The 19538-nt window shown below is 38.8% G+C and overlaps 2 protein-coding genes across 10 annotated transcripts in view; both read left to right on the forward strand.

The window, feature by feature from the left end:
- The window catches only part of si:ch211-10d23.5 (uncharacterized protein LOC556599 homolog), a 40577-nt gene extending 33607 nt beyond the window's left edge, over window positions 1-6970 (forward strand). For 2 of the 6 annotated variants that reach the window (XM_052105527.1, XM_052105528.1), the window contains exons 6-8: window positions 1525-1587; window positions 2262-2369; window positions 2451-6970. In XM_052105527.1, the coding sequence (XP_051961487.1) occupies window positions 1525-1587; window positions 2262-2369; window positions 2451-3253 (974 nt within the window). In that variant the 3' untranslated portion in view covers window positions 3254-6970. The remainder of the gene's footprint in view (window positions 1-1524; window positions 1588-2261; window positions 2370-2450) is intronic. The other 4 variants (XM_052105526.1, XM_052105523.1, XM_052105524.1 and 1 more) reach the window with 4 other exon arrangements.
- A 2755-nt stretch (window positions 6971-9725) lies between these two features.
- The window catches only part of l3mbtl1 (L3MBTL histone methyl-lysine binding protein 1), a 44327-nt gene continuing 34514 nt past the window's right edge, over window positions 9726-19538 (forward strand). The window contains exons 1-2 of one of the 4 annotated variants that reach the window (XM_052105508.1): window positions 9726-10080; window positions 14501-14658. In XM_052105508.1, the coding sequence (XP_051961468.1) occupies window positions 9995-10080; window positions 14501-14658 (244 nt within the window). In that variant the 5' untranslated portion in view covers window positions 9726-9994. Of the gene's footprint in view, window positions 10081-10511; window positions 10529-12805; window positions 12936-14500; window positions 14659-19538 lie in introns of those variants that run through there. The other 3 variants (XM_052105507.1, XM_052105510.1, XM_052105509.1) reach the window with 3 other exon arrangements.

Consider the following 19538-nt stretch of genomic DNA (forward strand, 5'->3'; position numbering starts at 1 on the left):
TTTACCGATAAAATGGTGTGCGCCATGTCATCCTTAAAGACAAAAACACTGTCGCATACATTTTGGTTTAGCGCAAAAAAAATCTGCTCTTTAGCTGTTACCATGCAGAATTTTTTGTATATCACAAATTGTGTGTACATTTCGCCTCTCAGATGCCCCCACATTTGTGTACAATAGAGAAATTGAATCAGTGCTTTGAAAATGGCCAGTTTACGGTTTCATTTCACATAATTGCTATAGGAGGAAATATCAAAAGATGACGTCAAAATGGAGCTTGTCTGTATCTGAAATTTTATGAAATACTAGGAAAAATACAACAGAACTGGTGGCATTAGTGCGCATGTATTCCTGTATTAAACTCATTAATTAAGAATAAGGAAAGCCCATTTACATTATGTAATTTCATTAGTCCCTCAAATCACAAAATGTTGTGCTTGTATTCTTTTTCTAACCAACATAAAATGCTAATTTATTTTACTTTTGCAAGTGCAAATAAACACGATAGGATGAAATGCAAAGACAAACATGCATTAGTCTTTACGGAACAGCCAACATTATCTGCAGTCATTTTTCTAAGAGATGTTGGAATTTACATTAAAACTCTGTCCACCACTTAAAAAAAAAAAAACACAACATTTTGGCACTTTAGTTTAATCCCCGCTGAATTTGAATGTTTTTCTGTTCTGAAAACTCGTTTATTGCAATTCAATAAAAAAAAGAAGCAGGTTTTTTGTGGTGTCTTTTCTTTGGCCAACACCCATTTCAGGCACACAAAGACCTTAACAACCATAAATAAGGGCCTTATAGGCTGGACAATCCAGATTCACTTTTTATTTTTTATTATTACCAGCATGTCAATCGCACAGGATTATATAAATTGTTTCTTTTTTTTGCCAGCCGTTTTGGTAAAAGTCACCGTATTCTTTACAGGCTCAGTAACGCGCAGTCCATAAAGTCTGAAAAAACTTCCATCAAGAATTTTGATTGAGAATTACAAGGTTATGTCATTATCTTCATCACTCCAAGTGTTCCTCTCCACTATGCTCTGGTGTAATGTAATTCTGTCATATGCAATATATTTATTCTCTACAAAAACAAACGTTTCCAAAAAAAAATGTGCGATATTTGACAGAAGTTAAACGGGAAAATATTATGTAGACACTTGTTAAATGATATCGTTAGTTTGCTTTTCCATCAGCTTTATTTTGGTGTGCTAAACCTTTTTACACAAAAAATCCTTGGATGGAAATGTAGTTACAAATGTATTTTGAAGGTAAAACTAAGATGATATTCTAATTTGAAAAGGAATCAGTTCTCTTGCCTCTAAAAATGAACATTCATCAAGGGAGAGTGTTTTATATGAACTGCAGCAGTGCTCAATGCATCATATCATGAACAAGATGAACGTACAAGTCAACGAACGACTCGGACTGCTGACATATCCATATATGTGGTTACAGACAAATCATACAGAACAGTAAAACTGCTTGCAGAATTTAAAATTCTCCTCCGTCTTGCCTACAGTCGAATCCAGGATCTCGCTGGAGATGGATGACGTGAGGTCCACTGACACTGTCACTCCTTTTGGTAGTTGCTGTCCTATGTTGATCCTCATTAGAATTAAGTTCCCTGGACACCCCCACATCTAGTCGCAAGCGGTCGCTGTTGCCGGAAGTCACCAGCTGTCATTGAAAATTAACAAGATTATGTTGCTGGAAGTCGCTGCATGGGTGAACAGGGCTTAATTCGGATGTGTAACTCTCTCAAAATAAATCTATTTGGGGAAGAAAGATTGAGAATGATTCAGACTTGTTCTGAAGTAAATAGAAACATTCAAATATTTTTCCCCATGTGATTTAAAATATTCATGCATCAGATTTTTAATAACTGCAATGGTTATATATTGGTAGAGACAGAAAAAGTAGAAATAGATATTCAAGAATAAATATACAGCTTTTCAGTCAGATGGCACTTTCATTCTTAAAACCGACTGCTGAACCATACACCGAGGATTGTGCATATCATAGGCAGAGAATTATATGTTTGTGATGCCATCATTGACATTTTATTATCGATCTATCTCTAGATACTTTCTGATTAGGCAGCATTTTTCAGGTTTCGTACACAGCCATTATACTGTTGTACTTTTAGCAGAATCTGTAAGATGTTTATCTTTTTTTTTTTTTTTTACAATAAGAGGGATCATAAAAAGTACTGTCCAGATTATGGTATTTGTCATAACTGATATTATCTTCCACAAGACAAAATACACAAGTATCACAAAAAGCTGCAATCAGGCATTGATGCTCAAGAGGCCAACTTGATATTGAAAGCCAAGGATGTGCACACTTTTGAACTGGACAACTTTGGTAATTAAATTGTATTATTTATATATTTATAGAACCATTTGTCCCAAGTTGAGATTGATCTAAACAGATTTTTCCCTCCAGGGGAACTGCAACCTACGACATTCCTGTTTGAGACTCTACAAACAGACAAAGACGACAAAATGCCAGACAAGAAGTTGACTTGTCAAACATGTGGAATCCTCTTTACCAGTTTATCAAATTTGAGACGGCATGAGAGGCTACAGCACGGCCAATTCCAACAACCCATGTTCTGCATAGATGCCAAAAACGGCATCTACATTACAACCAAGGACCTGCATGGTCCGAGAGTCCCCATTCATGTCCTTAAATCATTCGCCCTGCAGGTTATGCTCTGTGAATCAAAAGAATGCAGAGAGTTCATGATAGCACAGGGCCAATGTGGAAATCCAGGCAAAGAATGTTGTCACCTTGAGAGGACCAGTCATGCACAGCAATATGTTCCCCCTCCAGCGCTCTGCCTTAACTCTCTGGAAGAAATGACGTACAAAGGCCTCCTGTCCAAATCGGAGAAACAACAGTGCCAAGAGATGAACTCAAGGGCGTGTTTAGAGGGTGTCGATTGTGTGTACCCTATTTCTTGGGGGAAGTTTGAGCTCTTGGACAGATACGTCAACTTTTCTGTGTATACCAACCTCAAAGACACGTGGTGCCAGTTTGGGAGGACACATGTCTCGTTTGACACCAGATCCGGAAACTGGAAATGCCTGTGCGAACACAAAAGAAATGGTTGCATCCACAAGTATTTGTCAATGTGGTGGGTGTTCCAAGAGCAACCAGAATTTTTTCCCAACAACCTTGAAACAAACCCTGAGAGAGAGGACAAAATTGAGGAAGTAGTTGTGTTGGTAGAGAATGACATTTAAATGACAGATGACATCTAGGGATGTACAAAGCTAACATAGTTGACTCATTGGTGAGTTGTCAACAACTAGTTGACTACTCCTTGTTAAGGAACTCATGTAAACTGATTCTAAATTATGTCCACCGAGTCTGCTTTATGTCCACCAGACCCTTATTAGGCACATTTCATAGGGATATATGGATGCTAAGTGCAACCCTTAAAAAGTATAACTAACAGATACTCAACAAATAGTGTACATAACTATGACCTCTTATTGCACAAAACTAAGTAAGAAATAAGAAAGGCTGCTATATAAAGTGGCACAAAATGCGATTGGACTCAGGGTGATCATTTCTCCGCATTCAAAAGTGCATAACTGCGCACGATCTTGTCTATTAAATGCCAGTTTATACTTCTGCGTCGAACCTACTGCGTAGGCTCTGCCTAGTGGCAAACTTGGTGGTTTGCATTTATAGTTCTGTGTTTGGGTTGGTGCGTCGTTCTGCAAGTACACAGCCAAAAGCATGACATCATGCCCATTTGACTAATTTTATCCCATACTACAAGAAATCTAATCGGGTCCTGCAGGAGTTCCTCTGGAATGCAGACCTCTAACTTGCAGGCCAAATATATTTGGGGTAAAAGTCCAGAGAAATTTGTACAGATCATATGTTCTGGTTTTTAGGACTGCTTTTTTCCTTTGGTTTTTCCTTACTAATACACAGGAAAGACACTACCCATGTTCCAAAAAGGAAAGCAAAGAGAAAAGGGCAAGAAGTTTACCATCATTTGCTTGGCTTGGCTTGGCTTGGCTTGTGTATGCCACCGGACACAAACACACAAATGTAAAAGTTCCCAGACAAGCTAAAAAGGATATTGACAAATTATAATACAAGTATTATATGAAAATAGTAGGCTATATGAGAATGTTGATACATTGAGTTTTAATGAGCTCTTAATCTACTTTCCTGATGAAAAATATATGTAGGCTACAATACTAGTTAAACCATCATAATAAAAAAGAAACACTAAACTTACACTTTTATATATTAAATTATTATTAACTTCAGCCAAATACTAGTAAACATGCCAAGCTAGAAACCAGTAAAAGCAGTATAAGTGACCTTGGCAGTTGTACTGAAGTAATTTTACCAGCACGGTTAAGTACAAATGCTACTGTAATCATTCTGTACCATGCTCAGAACTGTTTAGCATGATGGTGGAAAAGTGGCTAATGTGATGCATAAGTATTAATCGGCCTTAATTTGACAATGTGTTGTCACCGTTTATTACCTTATACCAATAAAAGCCGTTCAAGCAAAAACCGGTTGGCACGGGTAGATTTTTTTTGTCTATTACCCTGATTTTGCGTTGCATGTACCAGCTTATCTAAGTGTTGTGCAAATGTCTGCTTACATTTTGTCGTCAAAAGCAGAGAAAAACTACATGATTTCAAGTCTCATGTAAATGTTTTTCTTGCATTGTAGGATATTTTGAATAAGATGATTTTTGGTAGTAATAAGCGTAGCGCTGTGCATGTAAATGTGCTCTAGAAATAATAAGGTTGTGCAACATCTAATTGTTCAGTTTGTTCAGCATTTTTTATTCTGCAAAGTATTTATAAAAGCAGTTTCAGACAGAATCATTAAAAAAATACTATTCTTTAATTACTCCAGAACACCTCACAAATGAACCAGTGGATTATCAAGAACATTACTCACAGCAGGTGATGTGACGTCCAACAGTGATTGTCTTGAAATGTATTGTCTGTGAATTTGAACTCGAGCGGCGCCATGGCTGTAGTAGCAGTACATAACATGAGCGTCTCTGTCCTTTTCTGCATATCGCCATCATCAAACAGATCCCGAAGTCTACATATACCACGGGCATGCCAAATTTTAAATCCCAGGTGTGAAATACTAGGCAGAAACTCCAGATTGTTATGAACTGGAGTGAGAAGGGAAGATGTTTCAGTCCTGCCCTCTATCGTATAAATACTGAACCAAGCCTTAAGAGTATTACACATAATCTGACTGTTGCATAATGTGTTGGGGTTACTAACAAATAATACATTTTGTATAGGGCATGACAACTTTGAGGCTTCAAGGTCAAACCAGACAGATTTAGGGTCCTCAAACTATTTAACAATAAAGCTGAGCTGAAAAGCAAATTGGTACCATTTGGAAAATCTAAGCCTCCCATGGAACACAATAGTCTAGTTAAATATTCATCTTAATTATAACAGTTTTCCCCAACTATGACAGAGAGAGCCAATCATCTATTTAGATCATCACAGATTTTATCAAGCAATGGGATAAAATTGTCTTAAAACATTTTACATCTAATTGTAGGGGTTATATTAATACCCAGGTAAACAAAACCATGATCAGACAATCTATACGAAAAGGAAGGCATTTTAATTGCACAAATAATAAGGTTTCCCACAGGCAAAGCAATATATTTGAAAACGTTGATCTTTTACCCTCAGAACTGCTAAAAAAAATGTAATGACGTCCACCAGACAAGGGACCGAAGTGTCAGGATCCGAAAGAAAGATCAGGACAATATCCACTTAGAGAGAGATATTGAGTTGCTTCCCTCCCACTGACACCCCATTAAAGCGGCTTCCTTTCTTATTGCTTGAGCAAGTGGCTCTATTGCTATAGCAAAAAATAGCCGAGAAAGGGGGCAGCCCTGCCTAGTAGTCCGAGATGGAAGTAAACTGCTTGATCTATAACCATTAGTAATAACTCCTGCAAGAGGATCTGAATAAAGTATACGTTCCCACTTAATAAAGTTTTCCCAAGGCCAAATCTTTCTAAAGTATAAAATAAATAAGGCCACTCGGCGCAGTTGAATGCTTTTTCTTCATCTAATGACAGAAGAGTGTCACTGTTGAGTTTATGAGAGAGCTCAGTGATATTTAAAAGCCACCTCACATTGTGACAAGAACTTCTACCTTTAATAAAAACCTGTTTGATCTTCATTAATGATAAATGATCATAGTTTCTTTAACCTCAGCACTAGAATTTTAGACAGCATCTTTAAATCTGAATTCAACAAAGCTATGGGCCTGTAAGACCCACAATTCTCTGGGTTCTTTATTTATTCATTTTTTTTTTTTTTAAATAAAGAACGATATTAGGTGCCCTATGTGATTGGGGCAACATAACTGTTGCAAATGTATAGTCAAACATGGCTAAGAGGGGATCTATTAATAAATGTTCAAATCCTTTATAAACTTCACATCCAGGCCTGCAGATTTGCAGATTGCAAACTATGGAAAGCGACTATGGTTTCCTCCCTGGAGATGGAAGCGTTTAGCAATACTCTTTGTTCCTCAGAAATACTTGGGAGTGTTAAGCGATCAAGAAACGTTTCAATAGAACTACATTTCTTAGGTGAATATTCTGTGCGGTACAAATCAGAGTAGAATGAAATTTATTATTTATGATACAGGAATCTAAAGATTGTACCCCATTGAGACAAGATTTAATCTTCATTAGGTGGGCTAAATATTTGCTAGGTTTATTGCCATATTCGTTCATCCTTTGAGGCATGATTTATTTTTACATTTGTATTTTTTTCAGCTGAACGATCGATACCAAGATATTAACGAGCACAACACATTGAACAGACTGTACACCAGTCCTTCAGAGCCTTCCAATCACTATATATATATATACAGTGAGGAAAATAAGTATTTGAACACCCTGCTATTTTGCAAGTTCTCCCACTTGGAAATCATGGAGGGGTCTGAAATTGTCATCGTAGGTGCATGTCCACTGTGAGAGACATAATCTAAAAAAAAAAATCCAGCAATCACAATGTATGATTTTTTAACTATTTATTTGTATGATACAGCTGCAAATAAGTATTTGAACACCTGTCTATCAGCTAGAATTCTGACCCTCAAAGACCTGTTAGTATGCCTTTAAAATGTCCACCTCCACTCCATTTATTATCCTAAATTAGATGAACCTGTTTGAGGTCGTTAGCTGCATAAAGACACCTGTCCACCCCATACAATCAGTAAGAATCTAACTACTAACATGACCAAGACCAAAGAGCTGTCCAAAGACACTAGAGACAAAATTGTACACCTCCACAAGGCTGGAAAGGGCTACGGGGAAATTGCCAAGCAGCTTGGTGAAAAAAGGTCCACTGTTGGAGCAATCATTAGAAAATGGAAGAAGCTAAACATGACTGTCAATCTCCATCGGACTGGGGCTCCATGCAAGATCTCACCTCGTGGGGTCTCAATGATCCTAAGAAAGGTGAGAAATTAGCCCAGAACTACACGGGAGGAGCTGGTCAATGACCTGAAAAGAGCTGGGACCACCGTTTCCAAGGTTACTGTTGGTAATACACTAAGACGTCATGGTTTGAAATCATGCATGGCACGGAAGGTTCCCCTGCTTAAACCAGCACATGTCAAGGCCCGTCTTAAGTTTGCCAATGACCATTTGGATGATCCAGAGGAGTCATGGGAGAAAGTCATGTGGTCAGATGAGACCAAAATAGAACTTTTTGGTCATAATTCCACTAACCGTGTTTGGAGGAAGAAGAATGATGAGTACCATCCCAAGAACACCATCCCTACTGTGAAGCATGGGGGTGGTAGCATCATGCTTTGGGGGTGTTTTTCTGCACATGGGACAGGGCTGACTGCACTGTATTAAGGAGAGGATGACCGGGGCCATGTATTGCGAGATTTTGGGGAACAACCTCCTTCCCTCAGTTAGAGCATTGAAGATGGGTCGAGGCTGGGTCTTCCAACATGACAATGACCCGAAGCACACAGCCAGGATAACCAAGGAGTGGCTCTGTAAGAAGCATATCAAGGTTCTGGCGTGGCCTAGCCAGTCTCTAGACCTAAACCCAATAGAGAATCTTTGGAGGGAGCTCAAACTCCGTGTTTCTCAGCGACAGCCCAGAAACCTGACTGATCTAGAGAAGATCTGTGTGGAGGAGTGGGCCAAAATCCCTCCTGCAGTGTGTGCAAACCTGGTGAAAAACTACAGGAAACGTTTGACCTCTGTAATTGCAAACAAAGGCTACTGTACCAAATATTAACATTGATTTTCTCAGGTGTTCAAATACTTATTTGCAGCTGTATCATACAAATAAATAGTTAAAAAATCATACATTGTGATTTCTGGATTTTTTTTTTTAGATTATGTCTCTCACAGTGGACATGCACCTACGATGACAATTTCAGACCCCTCCATGATTTCTAAGTGGGAGAACTTGCAAAATAGCAGGGTGTTCAAATACTTATTTTCCTCACTGTATATATATTTATATATATAAAAAGATATTACATATTGTGTTTATCCTGACTAAGGTATATAACCTTTATATTGTCTGGTAACAAGTCATCTGATTTACTTTGTAAAATATCACTTGCTTCTTATGTTTAAAATAAATGTTTTGTAGTGCTGTTTGACAGTGTAATTCATTCTTAGTGAGTATGAGAAGTTATGTTTATGTTCTTGTTTGTGAGCAGTCTGATCATTTGCAGTGTTTTTGAGGGGCAGTAAGACTGTTTTTGCTTTCTGTAGTTTTGCACTGTTGTTCTTGAGCTATTGAGTGTTGAGACAATGTTAAAGAATTTACATTTTCAATACAGTTGATTCTGGAAAGTAAATACAAGTTCTGATCCTTTATTACTGTCATCAAATTCCTCCTGAATTGTCCTTTTTTAACTTTTATAAAAAGGTTACAACATCTGGTTAAAATTATTTATATTTTACATATGTCAGTTTAAATGTGATTAAACACATGTTAAAGCAAAATATGTGACATGTTGCTTTCAAAGACAAAGATTATAAAAAACAACAACATATTACCGTAAACTAGGTTGATGTTGCTTCTTTTTAATTGAACGACAATGTTTAATGCTAATTTAAATCGAAATAACTGATATGTGTCTGGAAACGTGTACATAAATGTGTGCGATGAGTTTTCAGTTTTTTTGCAGAGATCCTTCAAGGTAGGTTCTTCTCTCTAAAATCGATGAGTGGCGTAGTGGGCTAAAGCACTAAACTGTTAAGCAGAAGGTTGCTGGTTCGATCCCCAAAGCCACCACCATTGTGTCCTTGAGCAAGGCACTTAAGTCCAGGTTGCTCCGGGGGGATTGTCCCTGTAATAAGTGCACTGTAAGTCACTTTGGATAAAAGCGTCTGCCAAATGCAGAAATGTAAATGAAATAAATAAGATTTTAATGATAAAGAGTGAACTTCCTATAAAGAGTACTTCATAGATTAAAAAAAATTACTTTGGCAAATTATATACTGTAATCATCATAACAGTTTAATTTAAAATGCCCATGAATCTGAGGATTTCTTTGTATTTGGTGTCACCTTATGCTTTAATGGCTTGAGCTGGCATGAACAAAACCTGATGATCATGTGATCCAGCATGATTTGAGAGTGTTCCAAAGAGCAAGAAATCTGACCATCTGTACAATAGGAATTTAACAAGTACAAATTTGATTAGTGTTCTACAGTAGCCTAAAAATACTGCAGAATTGTAAATCTGTTTCATCTTTTAATAGCATGTAATTATCATTCAAATGATTAGAATCGCTTTATTTTGTTCTTAACAGGCCAACACGTTGTTTGTCTTTGAGCATAAAACCGTTTAGATTAATATACTTACGATATTTTTCATTCATGTTCTATAAAAGAATCGTTACAACAGTGGTAAAGTATCAGAGACGTTAATTCCCGGTCTTAACAGGGTCAGTGAGACACGTGAAATGATTTCAATGCAACATCTAAGGACTCTTGAGCTGAAGACGCGCGCACGCGCAGATCACATTCCTCTCGAGCAGGACCAGCGCTGGTGAGAATCAATTCATTACACATCGTCTTTACTTTGACTTTACGCACTATTCATGTCACGTTAAGATGCCATTGATATAAACAGACATTGCATCGTGTGTATTTCTGGTTCGTTATGGATGCCGATGACGTGCGTTTCTTTGTTTTTTATTTAAAAAATGATTAAACCCTTATAATTAGCATTCAGTCTGATGTTGCCATGAATTAAACAATACCTTTTAATATCTCCCATCATTACACAGTGCATTTATCATTTCCTTCTTATTGTGTGGGTATTTGATGCTCCTGAAAGCAGTCTCGGTTTTTCAGTCGACAATTAAACCCAGAGCTGAAGGAGCGAAATGAAATAATGAATGGTTCGCCTGTTTCACACTTCACTGCACAAGAACATGGACTTCCGCCATTTTGCTGTAGTAAAGAGTATTTGTGGGGACAGAGAAGATGCGCTGGTATTGATGCTGTGTGAAATCACATCAGTTTATGGGTTATGCATTCCCATCATTCCCATCATTACTATCATCACAATCAGTTTATGGGTTATGCATCATCACAATCGGTTATGCATCATCCCAATCATTACTATCATCACCATCACTTTATGGATAATGCATCATCCCCATCATTACCATCAATATATGGGTTATGTAACATCATCATCACCTTCAGTTTATGGGTTATGCATCATCACTATCATTACTATCATCACCATCAGTTTATGAGTTATGCATCATTACTATCATCACCATCAGTTTATGGATTATGCATCATCCCCATCATTACTAACATCACCATCAGTTTATGGGTTATGCATCATTACTATCATCACCATCAGTTTATGGATTATGCATCATCATCATCACCATCAGTTTATGAGTTATGTATCATTACTATCATCACCATCAGTTTATGGATTATGCATCATCATCATGTTCATCATCATCATCAGTTTAATGAGTTATGCATCATCATTATCTATCATCACCATCAGTTTATGGATTATGCATCATCATCATCACCATCAGTTTATGAGTTATGTATCATTACTATCATCACCATCAGTTTATGGATTATGCATCATCATCATCACCATCAGTTTATGAGTTATGTATCATTACTATCATCACCATCAGTTTATGGATTATGTATCATCATCATCTTCATCATCATCATCAGTTTAATGGGTTATGCATCATCATTATCATTATTAAAATCAACATCAGTTTATGGATTATGCATCATCCCCATCATTACTAACATCACCATCAGTTTATGGGTTATGCATCATTACTATCATCACCATCAGTTTATGGATTATGCATCATCATCATCACCATCAGTTTATGAGTTATGTATCATTACTATCATCACCATCAGTTTATGGATTATGTATCATCATCATCTTCATCATCATCATCAGTTTAATGGGTTATGCATCATCATTATCATTATTAAAATCAACATCAGTTTATGGATTATGCATCATCCTCATCATTACTAACATCACCATCAGTTTATGGGTTATGCATCATTACTATCATCACCATCAGTTTATGGATTATGCATCATCCCCATCATTACTAACATCACCATCAGTTTATGGGTTATGTATCATTACTATCATCACCATCAGTTTATGGATTATGCATCATCATCATCACCATCAGTTTATGAGTTATGTATCATTACTATCATCACCATCAGTTTATGGATTATGTATCATCATCATCTTCATCATCATCATCAGTTTAATGGGTTATGCATCATCATTATCATTATTAAAATCAACATCAGTTTATGGATTATGCATCATCCCCATCATTACTAACATCACCATCAGTTTATGGGTTATGCATCATTACTATCATCACCATCAGTTTATGGATTATGCATCATCATCATCACCATCAGTTTATGAGTTATGTATCATTACTATCATCACCATCAGTTTATGGGTTATGCATCATTACTATCATCTCCATCAGTTTATGGATTATGCATCATCCCCATCATTACTAACATCACCATCAGTTTATGGGTTATGCATCATTACTATCATCTCCATCAGTTTATGGATTATGCATCATCCCCATCATTACTAACATCACCATCAGTTTATGGGTTATGCATCATTACTATCATCACCATCAGTTTATGGATTATGCATCATCATCATCACCATCAGTTTATGAGTTATGTATCATTACTATCATCACCATCAGTTTATGGATTATGTATCATCATCATCTTCATCATCATCATCAGTTTAATGGGTTATGCATCATCATTATCATTATTAAAATCAACATCAGTTTATGGATTATGCATCATCCCCATCATTACTGTCATTTCTATCAGTTAATGAGTGCGGCCAAAGACTGTTTAGCCCGAGTAGGACCACTTGTATTCAAATGAATGAGAGAAATTGGAACACTACAGTAATTATGGTGGATGTAGATAAGGAAGTCCCGCCTTAAATGTAAAAAAAAATTACCTTTTAGATAAAGACATCGCATGTCAGTCTACTCGAGAATGCTCATGTGCATTAGCTGGATCAGCCTGAAAAATACCAGTTTTTAGTGTGATCTGAGCTAAAGCACAATTATGATACCATTTTTGTCAGATTTAACTAATATAAGAACCTAATCTTTACCAACTGTTTGGAAAATATCATTCTTTCATCATTCAAGTAGATAGGAGCTGTACATTCTTTCCGCTTGTATTCATAGAAAAAAGGCTGCCAAGGAGTGTTCCAAAGATGGCCGCCGAGTGGAATGACCTGCCTTGAAAGAGACTTTCTCTTTCACTGGTTATGCATCATCAACATCATAATCATCATCATCACCATCAGTTTTATTGGTAATGCATCATTATCACCATCAGTTTATGGGTTGTAAATCATAATCATCACTGTCAACATCACCATCAGTTTATGGGTTGTGAATCGCCATCATCACAATTAGTTTGGATTATGTATCATCATCACCATCAGTTTATGGGTTAGGAATCATCATCATTATCACCATCAGTTTATGGGTTATGAATCATCATCACCATCAGTTTATGCGTTATGAATAATCATCACCATCAGTTTATGAGTTGTGAATCATCATCATTATCACCATCAGTTTGGATTATATATAATCGCCATCAGTTTATGGGTTATTAATAATCATCACCATTATTATCACCATCAGTTTGGATTATGTATCATCATCATCAATTTATTCGTTATGAATCATCATCACCATCAGTTTATGGGATATGAATCATCATCACCATTAGTTTATGGGTTATGACTAATCATCATCATCAGTTTATGAGTTATGAATCATCATCATCACAATCAATTTGGATTATGTATCATCACCATCAGTCTATGGGTTATGAATCACTATCAGTTTATGGGATATGAATAAGTATCACCATCATCATCACCATTAGTTGATTGGTTATTCATCTTCATCAGCATCTTCATCATCATCACTATTAGTTTATTGGTTATTAATCATCACCATCAGTTTATGGGTTATGAATAATCATCACCATTATTATCACCATCAGTTTGGATTGTGTGTATCATCATCAATTTATTCGTTATGAATCATCATCACCATCAGTTTATGGGATATGAATCATCATCACCATTAGTTTATGGGTTATGACTAATCATCATCATCAGTTTATGATTTATGAATCATCATCATTATCACAATCAATTTGGATTATGTATCATCACTATCAGTTTATGGGTTATGAATCACTATCAGTTTAAGTATCACCATCATCATCACCATTAGTTTATTGGTTATGAATCATCATCACCATCAGTTTATGGGTTATGAATAATCATTCCCAGTATTATTACCATCAATCTGGATTATGCATCATCAACATCACCATCAATTTATGGGTTATGAATCAACCTCATTATCACCATAAGTTTATGGCTTATGTATTCTCGTAACCATTATTATCACCATCAGTTTATGGGTTATGAATCATCATCATCACCATCAGTTTATGGGTTATGAATCATCATCACCATTAGTTTATGGGTTATGAATAATCATCATCATCAGTTTATGAGTTATGAATCATCATTACCATCCATTTATAGGTTATGAATCATCCTCATTATCATTATCACCATCATCATTGTCATCAGTTTATGGGTTATGAATCATCATCATCACCATCAGTTTATGGGTTATGAATCATCATCACCATTAGTTTATGGGTTATGAATAATCATCATCATCAGTTTATGAGTTATGAATCATCATTACCATACATTTATGGGTTATGAATCATCATCATCATCATCAATTTACATGTTTTTGCAAAAACTGCAACCAAACACAGAAAGATCAATCATCTAAATTAAATGACTAATGTGGTGTCTTTAATCTCTCTATTTTCAGTAGTACTGAGTTGAATCTTGCCATGAGTGCTAAAGCAGACCTGGATGTCCTGCAAAATGATGCTGATGTCTCTTGTGAAAGCAGCATCTCTCATGTCCCCAATGACAACTCCTCTCAGCGGCAGAAACCCCTCGAGACCACCACAATCATTTTTCCAGGTTCTTATTCTTTATCAGTCTTATCCATATCTTTAAAGCTTTTCAAATGAACACTTTCAATTAAGTTTATTTTCTTATACCATTGACAATTTTTGTTTTCTAGTTTTAAGGATAAAACCCACTAAATTTAGTTAGATTTCTCTCAAAACAAGACTAAATATCTTATGCAATTTTGCTTGTTAAGTAAAGTCATCTTGTTTTAAAAATGTTTAGAGATATTTTTGCTTGAAAACAAAAATATACTCATTAAGAAAGATAATTTTTTTTGCAGGTATGTCTCGCTAAAAACTAAAGCAGTTTGACAAAGTTATACTCACAACTAGCTAACTGAATCATCTTGAAATCATCTCGGTTACGTAGGTAAACTCGGTTCCCTGAGACGAAGGGAACGAGACATTGCGTTTACTAACGCATATGGGAAGTACCTTCATACACAACCTATTTGAAACCTCTCTACAATAACGGCAATATTCTAATATTGGCTATTGTGTTTGAGCCCCACCTGTTTTGGCACAAAACTGACCGCTCATTTTGGCATGAAGTGACCGCTATAAAACAGGTGCACAGACACCATTTCCTCAGAATTTCTGACTGAGAACAAGGAGCGCATTGCTTGTGCCTCAAGAGCTCTTGAGTCTTGTAGTGTGGCTAGCGTTCGCAATGTCACGTTCCCTTTGTCTCAGGGAACCGAGGTTACATACATAACCGAGACTTTCCCTTACGACTTCAGTCCACTTGACATTGCGTTTAATAACGCATATGGGGAACATAATCCCATCACGCCGCACTACACGACATAACTTCCTAGAGAAGAATCATGGTGGCACAGTCTTATGGGATGGCGAACGACATGTGTATGCCGCAGTGAGTGATCCTGATGATGGCCAGGAGGAGAGCATTCATAATGAATATATGAGCTATAGCTATATAGTATGAATTACTCCTTATGAACCCGGCCAGGAAGGGAGTTTATTTATAATGAAGTGCTTGTGACTCATGGAACAGCCTGAATGCAGGTGGTTATGTAAATGATGCAGAGCCCGTACTTAAAAAGAGGGCAAAAGTATATATATATATATATATATATATATATATATATATATATATATATACTTGGCCAATGAATAGCAAGTGCTCAGGAGGACTTGTGAAGAAAGAGACATTACATCTAGGTTGTAAAACCTTGCAAACATGTTTTGTGAGGACCATCCTGCTGCAAAACATATGTCTTGTTAGGACACACCATTCGTCCATGCCCATGAGGAGGTCATGCCTCTAGTTGAGTGTGCTTTAACACTAATTGGGCAAGTCTGACCCTGCGATTCATAAGCCAGGGTAATTGCATCGACAATCCAGTGAGAAAGTCTTTGCTTGGAGATGGTCATTCCTTTTGTGCATCCTCCATAGCATATAGAGAGCTGATCAGACAGTCTGAACTGGCAAGTATGCTCAACGTATTTATGTAGCGCCCGCACAGGCCATAACAAATGCAACGATTGTTCCTCATCTGAATTAAATGGAGGAGGGAAGAAGGACTGAAGGTGAACCACCTGCGCTTTGAAGGGTGTGGTCAGGACCTTGGGTACATAGCCTTTCCTGTGTTTGACAGTGGCTCTTCAAAGACTGGGGCCAAACTCCAGACATGAATTGTCGACGGATAATGCATGTAGGTCACCGACCCGTTTTACTGAGGCCAGAGCCAACAGTAGTGTGGTCTTAACGGAAAGCATGCACAAATCAACAGAGTCCAAATGCTCGAAGGAGAGTCCTGCGAGAGCATTTAGGATTAAAGTTAAGTCCCAAGTCGGGACTGAAGCTGGCTGAGGCGAGTTTAATCGTCTTGCTCCTTTTAGGAACTTTATGATTATGGCTTCATGTGCTTGATATGCAAATATAGTTGCCACATACACTTTGAGTGTTGACGGGGTGAGTCCTGCGTCTAATCGCGCTTGAAAATATATTGTTTTTGGGGTAGTTTACTGGGTCCTTACTATGTGAGAGACACCAGTCAGTGATAACCTTCCATTTTAGTGCATAGAGGCATCTTGTGGATGGTGCTCTGGCTTGTAAAATGGTGTTCATAACTGAACACATCAGTACTGGCGCATGTAGTGCACCCTGTTCAGTGGCCACACATGTAGGTTCCACAGCTGGGGCTGGGGCTGGGGATGCCAGATTGTGCCATGTGCCTGAGAGAGGAGATCTCTCCTCACTGGTATTTCCCATGGTGGGCTGTACAACATCTCTATCATTTCCGGAAACCATGGCTGGATGGGCCATTTCAGCGCAACTAATAGAACCGTTTCCTTGTCCTCACGGACTTTGCATATGTCAGGCATTGGATCAGGCATACCGCTGGAAACGCATATTTGCGTTTCGCCGGCCATTTGTGTGCCATTGCATCCGTTCCCAACGGGGCAACCAAATGGGACAGTGAGCATTCTCCACTGAGGAGAATAGGTTGATTTCTGCTTTGCCGAATATTTCCCAAATCCTCAACACCGTTTGAGGATGAAGTCTCCAATCTCCCGGTATCACCCCTTGGCATGACAGTAGGTCCGCGCCGTAATTCTGGCGGCCTGGGACATATGTCGCTCTCAGGGAGAGGAGATGATGTTCACTCCATAGGAGGAGGTGCCACATTGGTCAACAGTGGCGGTGAATGAATTCCACCTTGGCAGTTTATATATGCCACAACTGTCATGTTGTCAGAGCACACCAGGACATGACAGTTCGCCATTTCTGACTGAAAAGCCTTCAAGGCTAGAATTACAGCCGATAGTTCTAGGTGGTTGATATGCCACGCCCTCCTCGGACCTGTCCAGGTGCCGAAAGTCGGGCACCTATCGGACACCCCCCACCCCCCCACAACCTGTGTTGGAAGCATCCGTATTAACCACTTTCCACCTGATAATGTGCCCCAGCGCCACACCTCACTGGTAAAATGCAGGAGCTGTCCATGGTACCAATGCAGCTATACAGCTGCGGGATATAGTGATGCGCATGCATCCTTGGCACCAAGCATGTTGTGGCACACGGCGCTTCAGCCAGCACTGAAGTTGTCTCATGTGTAAGAGACCTAATGGGATGACGGCTGATGTAGCCACCATAAATCCCAATGCTTTCTGAAACAGCTTCAGAGGAAGTGTTTTCCCCAGTTTGAATAGAGACAGACCCTGTAGAATGGCCTGAACGTGCTTGCTCGTGAGTTGCACGTGCCTGCTCGTGGTGTCGAGGCGGACTCCCAAAAAGGAGATATTTTGGCTGGGAGAGAGCGTGCTCTTCACCCTTTTTACATTGAGACCCAAGCTGTTTAGATGCTGAAGCAGTAAGTCTCTGTGTTGGCATAACAGAAACTGATTGTGCTAGTAACAGCCTATCGTCGAGGTAGTTCAAGATGCGTACGCCGCTCAGTTTCAAAGTGGCGAGAACCGCATCGCTGCACTTCGTAAATGTGCGAGGAGCCAGAGACAGTCCGAAGGGCAGGACTTTGAATTGTTACGCTGTTCCCTCAAACGCGAATCTCAAAAACATCCTGTGGTATTGTACAATTTGGATATGGAAGTACGCAACCTTCAGCTCTATCGAAGCAAACCAATCGTGTGGGCGTACATGCAATAGAATTCATTTCTGATTAATAATTTGGAAAACTAAGCTTTATAAGTGCGCGATTTAAATGTCTCAGATCCAGGATTGGCCAAAGTCCGCCATCTCACTTTGCAAAAAGAAAATTACAGCTGTAAAACCCTTTTTGTGCTTGTCAATTTGGCACAATCTCTATCGCGTTTTTCATGATTAGATTGAGTATTTCGGCTCGTAACACTGCTGTGTCTTCGGACGAAACCGTGGAAGACAGAACGGCGTTGAAACGGAGTGGCCGGCGAGCAAATTGGATCGTATAGCCATGTTCGATCGTTTTTTTCAACCATTCTGAAATGCCCGTTAGGGCTCGCCACGCGTCCGCGTAATGGGACAGAGGGCAATTTGGTTTGCTCACCGAGTAGACTTTTCCCGGCTGTGTGGATGTCTGCCTACACAGCTTAGAAGGATGAATGGAGTGTGATTTCCATGCCCTGCTACTCATTGGGCAGAAATGTGCCGCTACCACCTCCTCGACCGGGGGTAGTTGGGCATAGCCATTCTTTTCCCTGTGGTCCACATTCGTGAGAATGTAGTCACTGTGTGTGCACGCTGAGAGAGGCACGTGCCAGGACTTAGATAGTTCGCTGTGCACCTCAGGGAAGAACAGCAGTTCTGCGGGGTGCGGCCGCTTTACGCCGTCCGGACTGCAGGAACCACTCATCGAGGCGAGACTGTCCAAGTACCTCTATGGGAGACCACTTGAGATTGAGTTCTTCGACCGCCCTTGCAAGGACGTGAAGCATCTCCCTGTCAGTGGTGCATACACAGTCCTCGCCTTCGCTGGGGGGAGGGGCGATAGCATCATCCACTGACCAGTCGCCCGATGCGGTGAGAGACATGACATTGTCATTATAATCCTAATCATCCCCAGCGGCAGATCCACCAAACAAAACGAGGCCGCACACTCCTTCAGAGGGCCGGAGCTTGTCTCGCAATATTCTTAGGAAATTCTGAGGAAATGGCGTCTGTGCACCTGTTTTATAGCAGTCAGTTCGTGCCGAAACGAGCGGTCAGTTTCGTGCCAAAAAAGGTGGGGCTCAAAAACCATAGTCAATATTAGAATATTGATGTTATTGTAGAGAGGTTTCAAATAGGTTGTGTATGAAGGCACTCCCCATATGAGTTAGTAAACGCAATGTCAAGTGTACTGAAGTCGTAAGGGAACTGTATTAGCAGCTGCCATGGATAACCGGTAATGGGGCTAGCTATCTGGCTAATAAATTGTCCTGTACCAAACA

Source organism: Xyrauchen texanus, chromosome 35 (assembly GCF_025860055.1).
Source record: "Xyrauchen texanus isolate HMW12.3.18 chromosome 35, RBS_HiC_50CHRs, whole genome shotgun sequence".
Lineage (NCBI taxonomy): Eukaryota > Metazoa > Chordata > Actinopteri > Cypriniformes > Catostomidae > Xyrauchen > Xyrauchen texanus.